Raw genomic sequence first — 23,798 nt, 5'->3', positions numbered from 1 at the left:
ACCATTTCAAGGCACAGATTCTGCTGGGAGCACAGCATAACTTCTATATATGTAATAAAATTTTCTGAGAAGTGTTTTGAGTTTTTGGCTTTGGTTTTGTTTTTTTGGGGCTTTTTTTTTTGCTTTTTTTTTTTGTGTGGTTCCTGATGAAGATACCTGTTGTGTCACTTAGTTAAACACATTTCTCAACAACATGGCCAATCATAATATTTGCAGTGCATGTCAGCAGCACAGTTAATTACTGACTATCATGGGAACTTGCCTTAGGGTAATTTGGAAGGTTTTAACAACAGAATCAGCCTGTGTGCAACAAGCTAAATTGATTAATGGTTGTGCTTATGTTCTACACAGGAAGGGAATATTCCAAATCACAGATATCTTATGTATTCTTTGGAAGGAGGTACAGAAAGAGGACACTGCAGCTTTTTCTCCTGGCAGGTGCCAAACTGCACTGTTGGCATACCAATGTCACCACATTCAATGTCATCATTACGTGGTGGCCAAATGCCACACGGTTACCTAAAGCACAAGAGAATCCAAAAGGGCAATATCATTTCTTGAGGAGCAGTCCTTATGTTTATCTCAACCCTCAAGAGAATTTTGAAGAAAGGGGAGGTATTCAAAATTATTTAAATAAAGAAAAGCACTAATTCTAGCAAGTAAAAATTGGGTTTCTACAGGAGGCTTCCTGAGAAAATGCAGTCCCTGTGTGGTATTCACATGTAGACAGCATTTCTTCAGCAACCATCAGGTTTCTGCTGCCTTGAAGAATTAATTTGGCAGGAATTAATTAATCTGGGAGGAAATTGAGGCTGAGGACACAGTCAGGAAGGTGTCAAGGATTTTGGCCACCAGTGTGAGGGAATGTTTTTCTGCTCCAAGCTTTACTGTGTTGAGCATTGATCTGACCTCCAGAAAGGAAAGGAGGGTTTGTTACAGGCATTTCCTTACAGTTCCACACTGCACCAGCTTGGTTATGGACAGCCCAGATACTCAGTAATACAAAAAAAAGGAGAAATTTCACTTGTGAATTCAGGTTTTTTTAGAGATATTGGTGTCTTTCAACAAGAATAATCACTCATGCTTATCTGGCAGATATATTCAAGACAAAGTCATGGTCAAGTTCATTGTTTAAGTGGCATAACTAAATAAAGACTTACTGAAGATCTATGATGTTTAAAGGACATAAAACTCACCTCAGCCAAATTATACCCTGATTTTGGCTCTGACAGGAGTATTTGCTTCCTGTGGGAGATCATGTCCTAACATCAACTGTGCACTGCACCCCTGACTGAGCAAACTTGATAGACAAGGATGGCATGCATAGTTGGGATTTTATTATTGGATACTAGAGGATTAAATCAGAAAAGTCTTTTCAAGCTGATTTTTTAATTTGAAGAGATTTCAGGTGGTTGTTTTAAGAGGATTTTCACATTTAACTGATTCAAACACATTAAAAATTGCATAAAACTGAGTGGCAATGATGTAACAAAATTAGATTTATTTTTCTAAACCTTGTTACATAGAAAGTTTCCTCACTCCTCCTCAGCTCATTTTGCCATTGGCTGTGAGTAGGAGCAGGAGTGGGTCTTAAATAGGTAACAGATTGGAAGGACAAGGATAATTAGCAACGTGAGCTCAGTATTTAAACATGAAGAGAAATGCTAAGATCTTTTTTACTTTGTCATGCTGTGCCAAGCAAACCACCTCACATTTAGGATGCTTAATTCAATTTGTGTTACACTGCTGATGATTATGAAATGCATTTTGAAGAGATTTGTTTTATCTTCTCCAGAAAACACAGAGACTCATTTACTACAAGAAAATAGAGATATAAGTAGAGACGCACTTTGTGAATGCTAGAAGAGAAAAACACATCTAAGGAAAAGGAAAATATAGGATACATTTAAGCAGATTTAAGAATTTAGGTGCAGTGTCATTTAGCAAAACAGTATCATCATGCTTCTAGGTTGGAACAGATAGAATAAAAAATGCAAACAGCATTTCCTCTTTAATTGACGTTTCATGTATTGCTTTTATACCCCTGCACATACAGCACACACATTCATCTTCCACATTCCTATTAGTAATGGATTAAACAGGGCTTTACTTTCTAACAATTTCAAATAAGTAACTGAATTTGACTAGAATTCCTGGCAGAGTGTGCTTTATTAAAAAGAGCCAAGATAGAACAACTTTGCTGAATATTCAAGTAAGTACAATCACATCAAGCACACTTCATAGCATTCTTGGGATCAGTCCTAGCTCTTTCTCTCACCCGACCTTCAAACTGATCTGTGTGCCAAAGAATAGGATCAGTATAAATTTATTGCCCAACAATATTAAATGGGTCTTTTTTTTTCCATCACACGTGAATGGTCCCTTCTACAGCCCTGCAAAATGACATTTTGCCCTTCCAGAACTGCTCCAAAGCACAGGGACTCAAAGTGCCCTTCTGGGCTTTGCTGACCTAAGGGATTTCTCTTTCTAGCAAAAGTTCCTCACCAAAATACTTTGGAACCTTTATAAACACAACAAACAGGCTGAAAAGGTGCTTGCTTTGGGAGATTTAGTAGATACTTAATTTTATGTTCCCATCCATAAACAGTCAATGTAGGAGTCAACATTTATTTAACAACATAGTTTCAGATTTTCATCTTACACCATATCTCTGGAATTTCAAATTAATAGGAATAATACAGGCAGTAAATCCATCCTTTCATTTTATTTAAGCCAGTGACCTGTCTTCTGGATCTAAATTCCACGTTCATTTTACTTTTTTCTTATCTACTGTAAAGTTATTGAAAATAGCTTAAATGAAGGTACCATTCAGCAGATTATTTACATTTTAATTGCACAAAGAACACACTGGTAAAGTAATTGGAAATCAAAACAATTTCAAAGTAATTTGTTGAGATACACACTTTATATCTGTTCTATTTACCTTCATTTTTCTTGATGGTGAAATTTGGGTTGTTGACCATTTCAGGAAGAAGGCTGTACAGGAAGTAATGCCCATTTTTAGGATCATCCTTGTCAACAGCACTGACAATCTGAATTACCTGCAACATAAATGGGCTCATTAAGTTTTCACACTCCTGATAAGCAGACAGTGTTGAAAAAAAAATTGTATTTCTTGGACACATTTCATTTCTCTCCATGCCAGATTTAAAAAGATAATTTATAACTCTGCAAGGCTTTTATGGACCTTAGACTAAAAACCTTGGGAAGAGGAGCTGTATCTGCCCCTTTTAAAATGTTTCCAGAACAAAGAGTGAGCAAATAAGAAGAGACAGGTAAGAGAGGCCAGCAGATGCTGCTGCTGATTTAGACAAGTAATAAATTATTATTCAACAAAAAAAGGAAAATTGTGCTTCAGAAACACTCATATTGCCTATGGCAAGCTTTCATTTACACGACCACACTTCTCACTGGCTTGGATATATAATATACCTTTAATCCTTTCTCCTTCCCCCACCCCACATTTCACTTCATAGAATTGTTATTATTTTTTTTAATTAATTTGCATGTGAAAATTTGGATGAGAAAAAATCAAAAAGAAAAAAAAGAAAAAAATAGAATATATTGAGGGCTGTATGTTTTTCCCCTTAATTCTAATAAAACCTCAGTTATTCCTGTACTAGGAAGATATGCTTGTTTGTTTTTTAATAACATCATTATTAATTAATGATTCCTAGAATAATGCAAGATAATTAGGTGAGAAGACTGTTTTGGATAGTTTGGATAACTTTGAATAATCAAGTAACTTTGTATGAAGTACCTCATATGAATTACATGACCAACTGCAGAGTCTGAAGCGGATTTACGTCCATTTACAATTTTTACCTTTTACATTACTCAGGTACTGCAGCTGATCATCTTCAAATCATACAAAGTTGCACAGAACTATGAAAGGAATAATTTTAAAATAACCAGGAGGTTCAGGGTTTTTTGTTTGATATTTTTGGTTTCTTTGTGATGGTTTTGTTTCGTTGGGAATTTTAAAATATTTGATGCACTTGCTTTTGATTCCAAAGGTTTTCCAGAGAAACAGAAACAAAACCAGCCGTGGATCCAGATTCCACCCTCAGATCTGGCTTTCAGGGCAACTTAGCTCATGCTAGATGAGGTTCATAAGAAATTTAATTAGAATTATTGACCTTTTCCATGTCCATTGAATCCAATACCAATTGTCTTATGTATTTATTTGCAATGTCTAAAGCAAAGCACCAATAATTTCTTGCACAATTAAATTCAAATTAGGAATCACTAAAAATTTTAAAGTATAGAGTGAAAAATGGAAGCAGGGGTTGATGCTATCCAAATTCATAGCCTTTTATTTTAAAATTTCCATGTTTCCCTAAGAAAATGACAATAATTAACAATTTATTCTGGTTTAACCACAAGGACTATCAGTCTGTATGTGTTACATATATGAAAATAGTCAAAATCATATTTATGTTCTTCAAGAGTCAAAGAAAGAACAAAATCTTACTAGATAATCACAAGGATCAACACCAAAGCATAATATTTGAAATTATGTATGTAAAGAAATGTTTGAGCAAGTAGTGCTATTTATAGGACAGCCCAACTTAGGAAGCAATGTGAGACAATTAATTCCTAGCCTAATCATATTCTGGATAGGTCAGTTTTATCATTATTATTATCAAAAATCTACTGAAAAAAAAATAGATTGCTTAAATACCACATAAATAGGGGAGTTTTTTGATAACTGCATCTATCAAGGTGGAAACCTTGATAGTATTTCAAACAAATGTATTAGAAGAGATGGACAAAAAAAAAATAGGCCTAATTCAGTTCTTTCTTTTTTTACTTTAAGAGGTAGGTCTCCAATTTAATAGTTGAATAACAGATCCTAAATTGGGAAAAAAATAAACAGTGGAAAAATATCTAAGTAGCCTCTGTCTGTCCCAGTGCAGAGCTGGAGCCATTTGCAGATGGGAAGCATTTTCAGCTTTCTCTTTGCAGAGGTGTCAGGCACTAAAGCACCCACTGTGATGTGCCCAGGGCTGGAGCAGGTAGCAGTAATTCATCATCATAGGGAAGTGCAGTTTGGGCTGGGCTCCTGAACAAGCAGATATATTTAGACAGATATATACATTAAAGGCTGTTCAATTTTTCAAACACTGATAGAATGGGAAAGCAATAGGGAAAAAGGATAATGACACAGTGAAATCTGGAAGGGCAAGTGCACATAACAGGTGCAGTTTATCAGATTGTTATAATATTTTGTATGTACTGGTATTCCATCCATTCCCTACATTGTTTACAAAATCCTTCTTTTTCTGAAAATGCACCAAAAATTATATGCAAAAGACAGGCTTAGTGCAATATTACATTTGTTGTGTTACATGCACAGATCACAGAATTAAGAGTTAGAGTTCCCATAGCAACCTTATTTCTTTGTGTGTTTGCATTAAGATAAGGTCTTAAAAAAAAACCCACAACAGAAAACATAATATATATGCAGCGATATTAAACTGTGGTATCTTTTACTCCACAGGGGTCAGAAAAGTCCACTAATTCTCATTTCCAAGTTTTTATTAGTGTGCTGACAGGCATATTTTACTACTCCATGTTGCGTGCTCACGCAATGGAATACGACTGAGGTAATTCTCCAACTCTTAATTTGTGGCTCACAACATGGTTGAGAATCACAAAATCACAGAGTCACAGAACCACTGAGGCTGGAAAAGCCCTCCCAGGCCATGGAGTCCCAGCTGTGCCCGATGCCCACCCTGTCCCCAGCCCAGAGCACTGAGTGCCACCTCCAGCCCTTCCTGGGACACCTCCAGGGATGGGCACTCCAAACCTCCCTGGGCAGCCCCTGCCAAGGCCTGAGCACCCTTTCCATGCAGAAATTCCTGCTGCTGTCCACCCTGAGCCTGCCCTGGCCCAGCCTGAGGCCGTTCCCTCTCCTCCTGTCCCTGTTCCCTGGGAGCACAGCCCGACCCCCCCGGCTGTCCCCTCCTGGCAGGAGCTGTGCAGAGCCAGAAGGGCCCCCCTGAGCCTCCTTTTCTCCAGGCTGAGCCCCTTCCCAGCTCCCTCAGCCCCTCCTGGGGCTCCAGCCCCTTCCCCAGCTCATTCCCTTCCCTGGCCACGCTCCGGCCCCTCCAGGGCTCTTGTTATGAGGGACCCAAAACTGCTCCCAGTGCTGGAGGTCCCTCAGCAGGGCCAGCACAGGGGACGGGCTCTGCCTTGGTCCTGTGGCCACACCATGGCTGGCACAGCCCAGGTGCCCCTGGCCTCTTGCCCACTACAGATATCTTTCATTTTCTGGGAACAACACGCACCCCGAAAATGTTCCACTATACAGAAATTGGTCAATATTTGTCATAAAGAAAATAAGAACTGACTTTTTTTTTACTACATATGCAGTGAAAGTTAATAACCCTTTGGCTGCTCAGTCTTGAAAGTTCTGAAATTCTTACATGTAAAATTCCAACTTTGATCTTGTATTAATACTTCATGCATGCATTTGATTCTGTACATACATTTAGCAGAAACTTAGCAAATCAGCATATTTTGTTTAGCAGACAGCACTGGATTGTAATGAATAGTTAAATGGTCCCCTAGGACAACTTGACTTTCTAATTTGTAGGATTGTATTGCAGTTCTACAAAGACACATGTGCCTGAAATAATTAATACAAGGATAAATAGAAAAATAAAGTTATTTTCAACACATCATAACTATCTACATGCAATTTTAGTACATGGCACTGTTTAAAAGACTGTTCCTGTGATGCATCTCCTTAACCTCACTTAGAATGGGTCCTCATCACTAATAAACACTTTTCTGATTTTAATGAGTCTTATCTTCCAACTCTGGAAAAGCTTTTGCAGTCCCATTGCTGTTCATGGTTATTTCTGCATATTTTGCAGACTCAAAACACTGTCAAGAGTAGAGTCACTACAGAGCAATTTTAACTCTGTCTGAAGAGTCAAATGCAGGTTCTGGCAATAAAGGGATGGCTCTAGCTGAACAGGCAAAGATCTACCTGAAGATTTCACCCATTAGAAAGAAAAACAATCTAGAAGGAGAAGTGAATAAAATAGAGACAAATTGTGGGAGACTGGAAGAGCACTGTACTCAGTTTTCTATTGCTCCAGTTTAAAGCTGGCTTCAGCTCTCATATATCTCTGTCTGTACTACTCAACTGAAAATTTTGTAGCTCTGTTTCCAGCAAACAGCACTTCTCTGGAAAAGTCTGAGCATGGACTGGAGAACAGTGAGTGAGGCACTTTTCTTACTCAATATTACACAAGTTCTGTTCTAGGTCTACAGGAAAATAATTTTACTGTGCTGGAGAACAACCAACAGCACAGCTATAGTCAGCAAACCATGAATGTTCTGGTTCTAGTAATTGGAATTTTGCAAAACAAAAAGGAATAATAGGAAAAGGCAAGAGCTGATTTGTGGCTAACTTAGAGGTACTGTAGCAGTACTTTCAAATTTTTGGGGTTTGTTTGGGTTTTTTTCCTCCTAAAACTGATATAAAACGTTTCTGGCAACTCTCTGTTGTGTGTAAAAATGTGAGAGGAGCACAGAAATACATGCATAAAAAATAGATTTCCTTCTCCCTCCCCTTCCTCTCCTAACAGCCTGTGGTACCTTTACTCAGAGGTAGGTCAAGGCAAGGAAAATGCATCTGGCAGCATTACACATCAAGAGTTTTTAATCCACTGTGTCACCTCACTAGCAGCTGTACTTGCTACTGCAATTATATCAGAACCCAAAACAGAACACTTAGAAAGTGAACTGGAATAGATGATGCAATGTATTTAGTGGCTGCACATAAGGTTTTACCAATAGTTCAAATATAATCTCTTTTATGGTAAATTAAATTTGATTTAAACTTAGATTTAAGTGGAACTGCAAATGTCAACAGACAGGAATACCTTAAGACAATTGCACCTTTTCTGCACGTGTAACATTTGAGTTTAAGCTTTGGACAACCATCCAAATTAGGCTTTTGCTACTAGTGGTATCTTTCTCATATCACCTATTTCATAACTGAGATATATGTAGTTTCTTGAATTCTACCTCCTGACTTATTAATAGGATTTCTTCAAAAACTTGAATATAGAAATAAGCATACGAAAATACAATAAGGCAGTGGAGTTACTAAAATCTTTACAGGAGCTGATGATTTTTGAATGACAACTTCAATTCAGAACCTAACCTTGGTGATTATTCTGGACTGGTTACTGTTCCAGTAGTGTTATTTGTTTAAACACTGAATAAATTGCAGGATCAGTGCCACGTCATCCATGCTGGCAGCCAAATATTTAATACCCATCTGTAAAGTTCACATGAGGATTCATGCTCAAGAATGACATCTGCCATCAGATCAAGAGTGTAAGAAGTAATGGTAGATAAAGAATATCATGCTTTAATGAAAGTTTTCTGTAAGTGCTTAAACAAAAGCCTCTTCTACCTGCTGACTCTTAATCATCTCATTTATTGTTTTATTCCAAAATGAAATGTGAAATTTTTCACCATCTCTTAAACCACCTGAAATTCAATAGGAATACCTAGATAAGTACAGTCAGAAAACACTGTACAACAGAACTTTCTGATTTTAGGGAAGCTCACTGAGTCCTGGATATAGGCATAGTCATTAAGATTTAATCCATCCTGGAAAATGCAACTACTCAGCATCAGAAACCCACCCTGAGCTAAACAGAAATCCACACTGAGCTAAAAGAACTGAATTGCCAACAGTAATATGACTGTCTGCTCATAAGGGCACATCTCTTCAGTGGATAGAGAGAATTCTCATTCCTTAAGTGGCACATTTTTGACACCGTTTTACTAAACAAAAAGGGGTGCTAGAAGTCAAATCATCCTCTGCAACAATACAATCCAATCCTGTATGCAGAGCTGGGTTGTCATACACTGCTATATAGGTTGTCATTTAATGCTACTAAAGAGAAAATAACTTCTAACTCTATTGTCAGGTAACTGTCTTTGGAGAACAGTGAATTTAATGTCTAACACCCACATGAGACACAGGAATAGTTGGATTAACAAGCCATGTCATGCTGTCAGCTGCTGTTTATTTACATAAAATGTCACAATCTAGAAATAAATTGCAAAGTTTAAAAACATCGAATTGTTGTCACACCCAATGTTTCTCTGGCTGGACAAAAGTTACATCTCATTTACACTGCATTACTTTCTAAATGTCTGTGCATATTCTTGAGTCTTCACCTTGTCATTTAGGTGGCATATGAGATGTTCTTCCCTCTCTGCTTTACTCTGCTTCATTTCTTTGAAAAAGACTAAACAGTTTAAATCCTGCTTCTGACATGTTGTTGTTTACCTCATGTTGGCAAGTACTGTGTGAGTTTCTTCACCAAGCTTTTCTTCATTAAATGAAGAAGGTAATAACATTTTATATATTTTTTAATATAATGAAAACTTGAACTTCCCTTCTCCAACACCGTCTTCAAACACAATTACAATTTACTTCACTTTCCATCAAGTTCTGGTTTGCTGTCTTATTTTTTTTCCCAACTGTCATAGAAAAGTAAGAACTGAATAGAGATTATAACTGAGATAAGGTCAAGGGGAAATGGGTTTATTGCTTTAACGGCTTATTCTAAATTATACCTGGGAGCAGCTGCAATGCAGGTCAATAACTGAACTGGAATTCAGGTTGGATTATACTTTCACCTACTAACACACATGAACTTGAGTTCTAAGCTCCATCACACAGAGTGTGACATTGAGAGCTTAAAGACACCCACAATTTTTTCAGGATATTGTCCCAAAATACTCACCTTTAATTTAAAACTATACCTTAAGGGAAAAAGAAAGTTTATTTAATTATAGAAGACATTCCACAGAAAGTGATCATGGGTTTATCTTAAGTTAATGCTAAGAGCTGTGAGCACGAACACATGGGCACCCATTTTGGGAATAAAGACGACATAAGGTGACAGGGAGAAAGCCCAGTCTCACACCATATAAAACCTGGGATACTCACTTGTCCAGGCTTGCCATTCTCACACAGGAAGGCCTCGTGCTCTGATGCAAACTCAGGGGCATTGTCGTTCACATCGAGAACTTTGATAGCAACAGGCACCCGGGACACCTGGCTGTGGTTCCCTAAGGAAAGAAACCAAAGTACCCAAGGTAAGAATATTTAATTGGGAACTAAATACAGCAGTGCTGGCACTGTGACCATGCTCTTCCTGTCTCCTGGCCTTGCTTAACTGGGCTGCCTCATCTGCAACGGATCGTGGAGTTGGAGCGGCAGCTGAAGAAGGATGGCCAGGGCTTTGTGGCTGAAAAGAATAAATAGATCCCTGTTGCAAACAGCATTTGTTGGAGATTAGCCCAATGAAGACCTTTCTTGGTCTAAATTGGTAAGATTTTTCTTTGATGAAGTTTGTATTGTTTTATTGATAAAATCCATTACATATGGAAAAGGGAAGGCTGCAAACAGCAGAGATTTATTTCTTTGTTTATCTTTGGCAAAGAACAGCACATTTTACTCCATTAATTGTTCTGACTGCACATCTATTATTTCTTCATTGCAAACACAGTTAAAGTACTGACCCACATTGGGAAAAAGATGGATGGGAGACTGACAGGGGCAAAACTAGACAGTAATTTGGACTATTAAAGCACTTTGATCATCTACCACGGACCAAAACTGTGACCTGTGAACTTCTTTTTTCATTGAAGTAACAACTCATTATTTATAATATAGAGCTATTTTGCATAAAATTGTTTATCACTGTGAAGAGTAGAATGAGTTGTAAGGCAAGAAAAGCCAAACCAACAGTTTGCATCTACTTTGAATAGCTTTCAGAGGCAGCTGCCTGTGTCTTTCCGTCAATTCAGCATCATTAACTTGCTCAGAGACTACTTATAAATATTTTAAATTATTTTTCCCCAAGGAGCAAGCCCATTAATTCAGTTTAAACTGAGGTCACCAGCTGATTTGGAGAGTTTGATAAACTGTTCCACAGCACAAGCACATCTCCACAGGTACCTCAAACCCAGTGTCAAAGTCCATCTCCCAGTGAATATTATTTTCCAATCATGGTATTCTACTTCATTTGTATCATCAGTAATGACAAATCTCAATATTCAGTGCACTTCTTGGTACACATAACTACAACGTACAAGAAGATCAGGCTCCACCAGTGCTCAGGGACCAACTGGTAGCAGCTCTACAAATGACAGAGATTAATAAAGGCAGCATCACCATATACACTGTGGGTTTTGTGGTTTCCATCAGGGTTAATTCTGTTGTGACCTATTCAAACCTGATATCTTACAGCCCTTCTTCCTCCTTGTGTCCTAAAGACATCCACAAGATGGGAGGCTCCACCCAGAAATCTAAATGTGCAAATGTCTATTGTTCTACTGACATTAAAATGACATAAAATAACAACTTTAAAAACACAAACTCAAATATACCAGTGCTATAAAAGGCTTTGTATTTCTGAGATTGTCTGAAATACCAAAATTCCTCCTGGATAGGACATGGAAGATCACCACACATCAGAATGTAAATGTTTTCCATCGTAAGGAGCCAACAGTTTTTATATGGAAAGAAACATATTACAGAAGAAAAAGAAACACCCACCAAAATATTATATGAGCAATATTAATGTTACTTTGCATCTTATGATCTTACTTACCAACAGGTGAGGGGAACTTACCAACAGGTGAGGCCATAAAATAATAATGTATTTGAAACCAAATAAAACCTAATATGCAAATCATGAATTCCAAACATTTTAAACACTTTTTTAATCTTCACTTAATAAAAATACAGACAATGAATCTCAAGCTTATCAGAATTCTCAGCACTAGTGTCATATTTAAACACTAAAGATTTACTTTTATCTAAATTAATGAAATGATGGCAGTTCAAATTTTAAAGACATTACAGAGAAATGTAATTAATTAGATAAGCTTCTAAAGAAATTATTCATGTCCCTTGTGACTGCCCCCAAAATGTTTGTCTTTCATCAGAAATACAAACATTAAATTTAAAGATATTATAATTAGAAACTTGATGAGAATTCGTTTAAAAAATTAATTTACTAAACACAAGAGAGGCCTAGCTGGTTTGGAAATCTCCAAACAAGGGGATATCCACTGCCTTTTAGGGTTCCTGTGACTATGGTGAAATTTGTTGTTGAGAAAGAGAGAGAGATGGGAGAGGAAAATGTATCTACAGCTTGTACTGCCCACTACTCTGAATACACTGCATTATTTTGTCATCCCAAACTTCCCGGGGAAATTCCACTTTGTGCTAAGTGTTTTCCTCCACCCTGAGCACACCCATTCAAACACATTAGTGAGTCCTCACTAAGCAAACCCAGGTTGAAAACGCTGTCAGGACGGAACAGTTCCATCTGTTCATCTCCATACGTTTCATGTCTGCACACTCTCGGTGCTGAAACACGTACAGAGGATGGCCAAGCTTAAACCCAGATCTGCTGGCAATGCCCCAAATGCTTGGGCTGGGAGTAGGAAGGGATTGGAGTGCATCCAGGCTGGTCACAACCTGCCCCAGCTGCATGGTCACTGCCCTTGAGGCCGTTGGGTGTCTCACTGGTTAGTATTCAACGTTCAGAACTTTTCCTCATTTGTATGAATGGACAGTCAGTTCTTTCTAAACTAAGAACAAAACTGAGTTTAATTACTGTGTGGGTTTTTGTTTACTTTGGGTTTTTGCCCAATAAACCCCTCAGTCAGAAGATTTAAGGGAGACTGAACCTTCTTGCATGAACCAGGTAGACAGCTAGACTGACTGCTTAGCTTCCAATCTGTTATTTTATGCAAAATCATTAAAAAAGGTGAAGTTAGAGACTCTTTAAGGAACTAAGCAGATTTTTAAAAGCTTTAGCACCAGTAGGTATTGTGATGCACAGTTTAAAAATACCTATCTTGAATTTTGCAATATAAAAGTATCATTACGGCTGTCACTTGAGAAACATCAGATTTGTTTGAAAATTTAATGCTCTGAGATGCAAGATTGAAAAATATTGAGAAAATTTCTACTAGTCTAGTTAAATAAAAGTCTGTTCAAGCAAGAGGTGCACAGAAGGACTTAGCTGGCCATCTGAGGATGCCACTCTGTGTCTAGATGAGCAGAGAACATTTCTGAACTCCAGCAGTGAGATCCAGATGAGCACAGAAAGGAGCATCATATACACAGAAAGGAGCATCTAGACAGATCCAAGGAAAGGAAGAATCAATGCAACATAAGTAGTGGAACTTAGTTTGGGTTGATAAATAAACTTCCAAAAATTACGGAAAATCCACCTGGGTTTAGAAATGCACATTGGAAAGTTTGCAAGGGTCATAAGCACCTAAAAAGCTCTTCTGTTTTCTCTCTGGGAGAAAGACTCTACTGGGACGTTAAATGCTTGAAATGCCCGACTTGCTGGTACTCCTCTGAGTGACCCACTGAAACTGACTCAGGGTTTAAAAACGCTGTAGAGTTTGATACCAAAATGATGAGGCAGATCAAATAACCAAAGTCAAATTAAATCAAACAAACAAAAAACCAAACAAACATTATCAAGCAACTTAGTGTCTCCAAACCTGAACTTTTGGAGGCTACAGTCCCATGCTTTACCACTTGTTATTGCGATCAACACTTTTCATCCTTCCTGGAAAAAATCCTACGTAACTGAGATGTATCTGTATTGTAGGAAATTTGTATTACAAAGCACCGAGTGTTGTCAACATTGTTACTGCACACAGCAAGAATTTCTAGGAGTAACTAGAGCTTTTAAATATTTTTGGTCTTATACTACAATTAACAAAATAAAATACAGCTTTTCAAATCCCATAAACACTTAAAGGTTTCATAAATTTGCTTAAAACACTTTCCCCGTCTTCCCTTGACTGATAAAATGCTTTTTGAGATAAAGGGAATTATTGTGTCCCAAAATGAAGTTTATAATTTATTTAAACTGAAGAAATCCAGTTAAGTTCAGTTTTCCTTTAGGTAATTAAATAATCCAAAATCACTTCAACATTCTCTATAAAAAATCATTAGCTGTCTTGTATTTTACCTAAAATTTATCTATATGAATAGAAAGTAGATTCCTACAAAATAACTCATTTCAATAACTCATTATTATTATTATTATTATTATTATTATTATTATTATTATTATCATCACCACCACCACATGGTTTGGAAATGGTTATTTCATGCTTCTCTGATTCAAGGAAATTTCTACAATAATTATATTTTAAATTAGGTGTAAAGGAAGACCTAGTTCTAACAAAGAAATCAAAACAAAATCTGAATCACTGACTTCATAAAAAACAGCACTTGGTTTACATCCCTTATGTTTCAAACTTATTAAGTTGTATTTTAACAGATCCAATCCCCCTGACTTTATCAAAGTTTTATCTGATGACTTTATTAAGATAATCCTCAGGATAAGTTTTTTCTCCTGTTGTAGTTTATGTTGTTGTTTTCTTTAGGCAATCCTTTACTTCTAGAATGCCACAGCTTATAACATTTTTTCTGTCATACAAAACTAACAAATCTGACTTAAAGAATCCTTAGATACACAGATGCTATTGTGAAACAGAGGTTTTATTTATGTTGAAGCTTAACTCTAGAAATCACATAGTGCAGCAAATACTGGGCTCGTTTGTCTGCAGCGTTGGGTAATGATCTGATTCAAGAGAGGCTGAGTGCCTGAAACCCTCTCCAAAATTGTCAGGAAGACAGCAGTAATTGCCAGCATTTCTCTTAAAAATACCAGAACACAAACTATTTCTGAGCTAGGACAAAACTCAAACAACAAACTAAAAACCCAGACAGAACTGTTCAGCAGGAAGATTTAGATTCCCCATTGAAATGATTGTCTTTTTAAAGGATGAGAAGTCGTGGATTATTGAAATAGCAATATAAACATATCAGTACTTAGTACTTACAGTTCCTGTACGAGGTGCTAAGACAAGAAACAAACACGGCCTCCTAATTATTATTCAATTTGTATTTCTTTAGCACATGGAACTCGCCGGAGCAGCACAGATTGTGGCGAGTGTCTGTGTGTACATGTGTGTGGGAGGGGCGCAGAAGGGAAAGGATGTGGAACATATTTCTCAGGTTTGTTCCTTCAGTCATTCTTTGGGAGAAAAATAATAACGGAGTTGAGAAGTTTCGTCTCCTTTCTCCAACTCCCTGGGTTTATTGTGTTGTGGGCTCCAGAAGGATGAATGAGGCAAGAGCAAAGCTTTGTTATGCTCTACTTCTATTTCCTCACTGAGCGACTGTCACAAGTTTAACCAAGAAGTAGCTTAATATCGTCCACCTCTTCAAAGCTGAATTTGGAGTTAAGAGGTTCCCAAAGTTCAGCAACTCCAGCTGTAAAGATGTGACTCGGGAAGGCCACCTACCTTTATTCAATATATGAGATGTATCACTTGGGACTAAAGGACTGATTTTACTTTCAGGTTGCTGAAAATACCAAAACAAAAAATAAAGATTGAAATTTCTTTGATACGTGCACACACCGTGGCAGAAAATGTTAGTTAAATACACCAATACACCATATCCTTCAGGTCCTGTTTTCACTCACTTTCTTTTTCTGTGGTTTTTTTTTTTGTTTGTTTGTTTGTTTGTCTTTTTTTTTTTTTTTTGGTACATAAGTGCACATAAGACATGAAAATTATTTCGTATATAACCTAGCACCGATCAGATTCTGAATCAATTACCTAAATTATGCAGAAAATGGAGACATGCCTGCAAAAAGACCAATTTTTTTTTTATAAGTGATATTCCACCTAGCCCTGCACTCAGCTCTTTGCTTGCCACTGAATTATTTACTACATTTGAAATAATTTAGGATTCAAAAAAAATATATACTTTAAATTAAAACAGGGATTTCAACCGGATACTTGGTTAACTTCAAAGGATCAACACTGATTTATAAAACTTGATAATAAAATTTTTAAAGGGAGCCTATTCCTTTCTTACAGGTACAATGCATACTGATAGAATCAGTCAGCCCTCATTTTGCTTATCTGAGGTCAGGCTGTAATTTGACATTCACATGCAACCTCTCTGCTATTTTTCATGTCATGAAGCCATGCAGTTATTCAGCAGCTTCATAAATAGTTACTCTGTAATTACCTCTGATACTCTGTGAATTGTAAGATCCATTTGCAAAACTGGGAAAGGTTTGTAATTTTCTGCAGAAGTATCTTATTTTGCTTGGTGTATTTGCATTATATTGCCTTGTCTGACTGCACAGACAGATCAAAAGGGCTTGGAAAGGAGAGACTAGATCAGAAAAGCAAAACATCCCTTCAAATGTAGTTCACAAGAGTGAAAAGGGCCTCTTCTACCATAACCCTGGCTATAAGGGAAAATCAAAAGATCCTGTTCTATTTAGATTTAGCTGTGCATGATAAGAGAGAAGTTATCCTCTTCTGCAATGAGACTGAGAATATGGGCCACACTGAGCGAGCTCTAAGTTTGTCCTGGAGGGAGTGGAGGATGCTGAAAGAAATTCAAATCCACCTTGGGGCTGGAGGGGATTGGGAAGCAAAGACAACCCCCACACCTCATGCCATCCTTCCAAAAACTCAACAACACCAAAACTTAAGGCTTTCTGGTTATTCCGAATGACTCTGAATGGTGATTTGTCTTTAGACCCAACGTGTATGTTTTGAAAACTCCACCTTGGTGTCACTACTTGCTATTCAGTGTCATGAGCTCCAAAGAGCAAATGCTAGAAGAGACAGGAGATGCTCCCTGTACTGGATAACACAAGTGCTGATTGCATGGGACACACCTATTGCATCAGAGAGGGATTTGGAGGCTGCCATGGCATTCTGGAGATGCTGCTGCCCATGGCTTGGACAGGTACACCTTCTCTGGATGAGAAACTGGCTGATGGCCTGACCCAGAAATGGGAAATGGTGCCGGGCACCAAGGGTGTCCCCCAGAGCTTAGTGTTGGGACCAGTCCTGTTCAGTATCTCTGTGGATGGTCTGGATGAGGGAATTTGGGGCCTCCTCAGTCAATTTGGAGATAACATCAGGTTGGGTGGGAGCATGGATCTGCTGGAGGGCAGGAAGGCTCTGCAGAGGGATCGGGACAGGCTGGATCCATGGGCTGAGGGACAACAGGGCCAAGTGCCAGGTCCTGCCTGGGGTCCCCCCAAGCCCATGGAGCTGGGCTGGGGCAGAGGGGCTGAAAGCTGCTGCTGGGAAAGGCCCTGGGGGTGCTGTGCCAGGGGCTGGACACAAACCCAGCTGTGCCAGAGCCCAGGGGCACCTGGGCTGTGCCAGCCCTGGGTGGCAGCAGGCCCAGGGCAGGGCCCGTCCCCTGTGCTGGCCCTGCTGAGGCACCTCGAGGGCTGTGGCCAGCTCTGGGCCCGTCATGGCCACGAGAGCCCTGGAGGGGCTGGGGACAGGGTGGGCATCGGGCACAGCTGGGACTCCATGGGCTGGGAGGGCTTTTCAGTGATCCGGGTTTTTTTGTGAATGCATGGAATATGCAGGAGGAGAGAAAAATGAGCTATGAAAGCAATGGGAACAAATGGATGGGATGAAATTTGGAAAGAGTTGGAATGGGCATCCCAATCAGAAATTCCAACATCTTTGCAATATTTGAGTAAGAATTACGGGTCCTTGTCTCTTGACGTGCTCTGGATGCAAACAGCATGTGCTTAGAGGCTGCTCTGCATATCTAATTCTGACCACAGTGAGGTTTATATTCACAGTGACACATAATAAAGATATATGTGACGCATCAATATGAGTAAACAAATACATAATTCAAAATAAAGTATTAGTAGAACTGCTTGAGAGGGGTTGTATTGGAAGCTGCTAACGTCATATCAGGTTTATGACAATGAAGCAATTCCAGTTCATTCACTGATGCTAAGGAAATCCTTAAGGGAAAACAATAAAAAAACCCAACACTGCCAATATCCTTCCACCCACACATCTATCCAGAGACCAAACTGAAACAACTTCTGGCAGAAAACAACCTGTATTTGTCATAAAGCATTGTCTAATTGAGCCTTATTTATCTCTAACGAGGACACAAGTCAGGAGGAAGTTTGCAGTTTTGTCACACTCAGTAAATTAGCTGTGCTATGTACTGAAGTGGGGAATCATTACAACTGCAAAATTAAAAATCCAGCTAAAGTTTTAGTGCTTACTAGCAGTGCACTTATTAACAACTACAAGAAATGGCAATCTAGAAATATTTGAAGTTTTACAGTTAAATTTTTGTGCAAAAGTCCAATGCAAATCAAACATGAAGCAAATGGAAAAATGATACCTAACTTCAAGATTGAACAATAGAAAAACAACACTTGTGATCTCTGGAAGCATCTCCAAAAGGAAGCATTGCTCTACAGACCCAGCATTTCAGAAAAGAGGCTACTAAAAGATTTTGAGCTAAGGTTTTCCATTTCCTTGTGGCAAGCACCACTAGGAAGGAAAAAAGTTAGGAAAACAAAGAACCTCAGATCATCTTTCTGATACTTTCATTATACACTCTAAAATAATAACAGTGTGATGAAATGCCACTGGATCTGTACTTTTGTGGATCAAAGCACCACAAGGCTAATTAGGATTCCAGATTTTCTGAGGCAGTGTAATGCCTTAAATCTTTGTGAGGAAGTAACAGGTTTTAATTTCTAAATATTATAAGGTGAAAAAAATCCAGAAAATAATATGGTGTCCTTGAACAACAGAAAAGAATTTGACTTAAAAATAAGGCAGTGGACAGGCAGGAAAAGAAATTGACAGAAAAAAAATTTATGACACAACAAATGTACCAGGACATGATTTGGTGCTGTGTTTCTCAATTCCAGCTTAACCAAGGGAGTTGTGCTGCCATAAAACAGTCAGGAATCTGTCCCACACTTTAGAGCAATTATATTATTAATACGCTAATACCTCATGCATATTAAAATCTTATAAAAATATTGACTTAGATACGCAAGGTCTTATTGTCAATTATAATTAGCTATGAAATTTTCTAATGACTAGCAGCAATAATAACAACAATAAGCAGACTGATTGAGGACAAGTTGTCTGGAATATTTGGGGGTTTTTATTTGAAATGATTTCATGATTGAAGTAAAATAATTTATAGCTCAAATAAAATCCCTCCCTTACTCATAGACAAAGCATCAAAATGCTTTAATAAAGATTTTTATTAAAGCAGAATTTATTATAGAAGCGTTTAAATGTCATTACTTTTAGAGCTCATATTGCTTTCTGAGACTGATTTTCTTAACAGTGCAATTCAATTAATCTTATGTTTCCTTCACTGATAGAATATTGCTGGATATCCTGGATATGAATCGGGTTCTAGGAGTTCAGCATCAAACCTTCTTACTTGCATACCTTCAGCAATAAGCAAAAAAGACCTCTCCAGCACATCAGAATGCACCTTTAAAAAGACCATCTCCTTTGTTTTCCAGACACAAAATAGTTCCATTCTTTCCTGTCCTGCACCTTTGCCAGAAGCTCAGAGCAACCTGCTCAGTCTTTATTCCAGACAGAAATGTGCCTTAAGAAGATTGACTGAAATTATACTGAGTTACAAACCCCTACTCTGCCCTGCTCTCATGCAGAAAAACCAGTGAAGATTTCAGACAGTCCCAGTCTGCTCAGAACTGAACTCAGGTTCTCAAATGAGGTGAATTCCACACAGTATTTCTAAGATTAATCTTATTTTCTTTAGAACTTCTAATTCAAATGTTCAAAGTGCAGATGGGCAGTTGCTAGGTGACCAGGGTAAAGATGCACTTTGCTAATATAACATATATTAGCATATATATATATATCAGCTATATATCTATATGGTCAGCCTCTAAATTTCCTCAAACTAATAAATATTCTGTGCACTAATTAGTCATGTACATTTCTGCTTGTACTCCTTACTTGAATCCTTCCCTGCTTTATGCTCCAGGAAATCTTATTTCCTTCTAAAAGACCACCCAATGCCCCAACCTTTTGTGTTTTAAGCTTTGAACAGTGTTCCAACTCCTGTACAATTTTACAAAATGAATATTTGCCAATCTAGAACTCGGATGTCCAGCCTGGATTTTTAATGCCCAGAAAACAGAAGTATCATTTAGACTGTTACTGCAAATCTCTCTCCTTTTCCTTGTCATAATGATGTTCACTACTTTCTTCGACCTTTTTTAGTTGTGGTGTGGATTTTTTGGGGTTTTTTTTGTTTTGTTTTGAGTTTGTTTTTTTTTTTTTTTTATGTGGGTTTTTTTTGTGTGTGTATGTGTGTTTTTTTTTTTTAACTGAATTACATAGATGCTTTATTCACAGCTGCCTCCCTCTGGAATCAGAGGCCTCCAACTTCTACTCCATATCTGAATTTTAGTTCTTGCTCCTGAACTACTAAAGCCACTTCACACAGAGATTGTTTCACAAGCACACTCCTTTCCCATTTGTATTTCCTCATAATATGGCCACTCCCATGCTATTGTCCATGTGGATCACCTCTCCTGCTATTCTTGAGCTGTGTGAAACACTAATGGGAAAATCCGTGCTATGTTTGAGCACACTTTCACAGTTGAGAACTGCAAACTACCTTGACAAGATGCACCAGCCCTCCACTGCCCAATGGCAAACCTTCCATGACCCTTTAGGATCTGAGGAGCTCTGTCTAACCCTCTAGTTATGTGCAAAAGGATAAAAAGCACCTTAGCAAATTCTGTGTTTTAGTGTGAAAATGATGGATTATATAGTTTGAGTTCCAGTAAACCAGAGCAAAAAGGGTCAAGCAGAAAAGGTTAATATTCCTGAGCTTCTCTTGTTTAAACCTCCATAAAGGCTTATTTCCCTCTTTTTTTCTCAAACTTACTGAAATTGATTCAGCCCTAAGTTAGAGATAATTATATGATGTACCAAAGTAACACTCTAAAATGTTAGAATTATTGCTAATAATGCCTATAGTTATTTTTACCATAAAAGCCTAAATAAAATTAAATAAATGAAAGCATAATGAAAGCAAAGGTATTCATGGCATTAAAAAGTACATTGTAGCTGAAGGCTTGTTCTGAAGAAATATGTCTCTCTTCCTTTTTAATTAGTGTCCTTGCATTTTTTAAAGGCATACACACTATAGATAACTTTAGCAGTGCATGTGCTGGGTGATGATTCAATTACTCTATTTATGCTCTCGGTAAACCATACAGAGCCTTTCTGGCTTTATGCCCTTTCCCATTAGGTGACAAAATTGCCTCATACTTCTTCATTTCCAAAGAATGCCATTGGTGTGGGTAATTACCTGTGTCAGAGCCCACAGCTTTGTCCTTGAGATGCCTCTGCTCTGAGCCTGGAAAATATTTATTGTGGTCAAACCTCCATTTACATTTCAAGATCTTGTCTAGATTTTCACTTCTTGCTTTGAATAATTATTCAGGAAAATTTCTACTTGTTGTGGCAGTTCTGGTGCTTTGCCCAGCCCTTGGGCAGGGGGCTGAGGCTGCCAGGGGAGTGCTGCTTGCTTGGCACATGGGGCTGAGTGCCAAGAACCCTTTGGTCAAGCAGTCAGTCCAATGAAAATAACATCTCTGTGACTGCAGTGCCTGCAGAATAAGGACAGCAGAAATTCCATTAAAACCCTTCATTCAGTGATTTAAACCTTGGCTAAAAGCACTGCTCCAGGCCACAGGCCTGTTCCAGGCACTGGCTTTGGAATTCCCCAGTGGACTGCTCTGTTGCGTGTCTGTGGGTGTGATGTGCAGAGTGTGAGGACCACAGGATCCCAGAGTGGTTTGGTTGGAAGGACCTAAAAATAATCTTCTTCCACCCCAGCCATGGCAGGGACACCTTCCACTGTCCCAGGCTGCTCCCAGCCCCAGTGTCCAGCCTGGCCTTGGGCACTGCCAGGGATCCAGGGGCAGCCCCAGCTGCTCTGGGCACCCTGTGCCAGGGCCTGCCCACCCTGACAGGGAACAATTAATTTCTTCCTAATATCCAGCCTAAGAGAGAGAAGAATCCAGTGCTGCAAATAATCATAATACAGCTCAGAGGAAAATATAAACCTTGAGTACTCCACTCAGCGCTACACAGAGTGAAAGCCAGCTTGGGGATTTTAAAGGGATCATCATTTAGCTGTCTTTAGAGATAATGAGCCAGGCTTTCTATAATTTATTGATGTGTTTGTCACAAATCTGAGCCGGCCAAGTGGAATATATTTAGAAGTCTTTACTTGTTGAAATCTATGGTGTCATTCAAGGAAGCTGAACTATGTAATACACATATTCTGGGGGAAAAATTACCTCACTTTTTCAAAAGAGAATTTCAGATAAGCATTGCTAATAATGAAGGCATTGCAGTATATTTTGTTTCCAAAGAATTCACTAGAATCCTGTATCTCAAACAGATCTCAGCTTCAGTTTTGGAGGGATGAATATGCAAATATCAGGATATTCATATTTAAATCAGAGGAATGTTGTGCAGTCAAATTCTATTGCTAATAATTTTCTTTCTAGGCTAAGTTAAACCAGTTTCTCTGAGATGTTTTGCTTTCGTTTCAAACTGCACCACTTCTCCATTTATTACTGCTGTTATTATATCAATTAACCAGCAATGATGGGCATTTCCCTAATAACAATGGCCCACATTGTGAGTGTGCTAGGAATTGTCTGCAAGGTGGCTGTTCCAGCCATTAGAAAATGGAAATCCATGGAGCTGGAGGCAGAAAGAGGACAGAGTTTAATTATTACATGCCTTATCCGTGTCTGGCAATCTGATCCCTTGAATGATCAGTGATTCTGAGCTCCATTCAGAAATCTGTAGGAAAAATGATCTAATAAATAAGTCATGGCTATTTGATTTTCTTTTCCTCTGACTAGCACTGACAACACATAACGTGGTAAGTGCTGGCAAACCTGTGCAAGAAACTGGGAGAATACTGAGGAGGTTAAGCCCAGCCTGAACCCTGCTCTGCTTCACTGCCCAGCAAAAGTGGCAGCCAGTTAATGCCAGCAACCCAAGCATGTCAATGGGAGCAAGAGTTACAGCTATAATTGTAACCTACACAGTGAAAAAATGTATATGCAGGTTCAGGAGAATGGGATTGCATCTGACTTTTAGGATCCTGACTTCACCAGATTTTACTGAATGGTAGAAAATTCATTTCAAGCAAGTAGCAAAGAACCAAAGATGTGATGAGCTTTTGTACATATAAAAAAGATGCACCAAAAGAGAAGTCTGTAATTTAATCATTCATTCTTACTGCACTGCAATTCAGGCTGTCAAAAATCCTTGCACATGCCCCCAGATTCCTTTCCTGTTCAGGATACAGCTCCAGAGAGCTCAAACACATGAGCAGCACTATCATCCCTGACTTACAGAGCAAGTCTAACATTCAACCCTCTCTCAAGAATTTAAATTTAAAATAAACCTCCCAACCTTGGCTACAGCTTTAAGCTCATGTAAATTTCAGCTACACCACAAACTAATGAGAAATCTCATTAGGTCAGTGTTTAAAGCCCAGAGTCAGTGACAACGTTCACCCTTTATATGCACAGAGCACAAAGGTTCATTCTCAAGGAATCATTTTGCCAGTGGACCTGCTTCTTCCGGCCTGTCATCACCTTGATATTCCTGCTCCTTTCCATTCAGCAGGGTAAACTTAGTGAATGGCAATGTAGAAAGAAAATTTAAGAATCAATTCACAGGTTCAATAGCTTTGAGTCTTGCCCTTGCCATGAGTGTATTTCTTCTGCACACCCTAAGCCTGCATTTCAGATGTATCTTTCAAAGATGTCAAG

At 38.4% G+C, this 23,798-nt stretch overlaps 1 protein-coding gene across 1 annotated transcript in view; it reads right to left on the bottom strand.

Annotated features, from left to right (window-relative positions):
• The window catches only part of CDH8 (cadherin 8), a 139,642-nt gene that overhangs the window by 24,328 nt on the left and 91,516 nt on the right, over positions 1-23,798 (bottom strand). Inside the window, exons 8-9 of the mRNA XM_053987768.1 lie at positions 10,016-10,137; positions 2,945-3,062 (exon numbers count right to left, since the gene is read on the bottom strand). Coding sequence (XP_053843743.1) covers positions 2,945-3,062; positions 10,016-10,137 — 240 coding nt within the window. The remainder of the gene's footprint in view (positions 1-2,944; positions 3,063-10,015; positions 10,138-23,798) is intronic.

The sequence above is a fragment of the Vidua macroura genome, chromosome 11 (assembly GCF_024509145.1).
Source record: "Vidua macroura isolate BioBank_ID:100142 chromosome 11, ASM2450914v1, whole genome shotgun sequence".
NCBI lineage: Eukaryota > Metazoa > Chordata > Aves > Passeriformes > Viduidae > Vidua > Vidua macroura.
The sequence above is the reverse complement of the archived record's forward strand: the minus strand, read 5'-3'. Positions and strand labels throughout refer to the sequence as shown.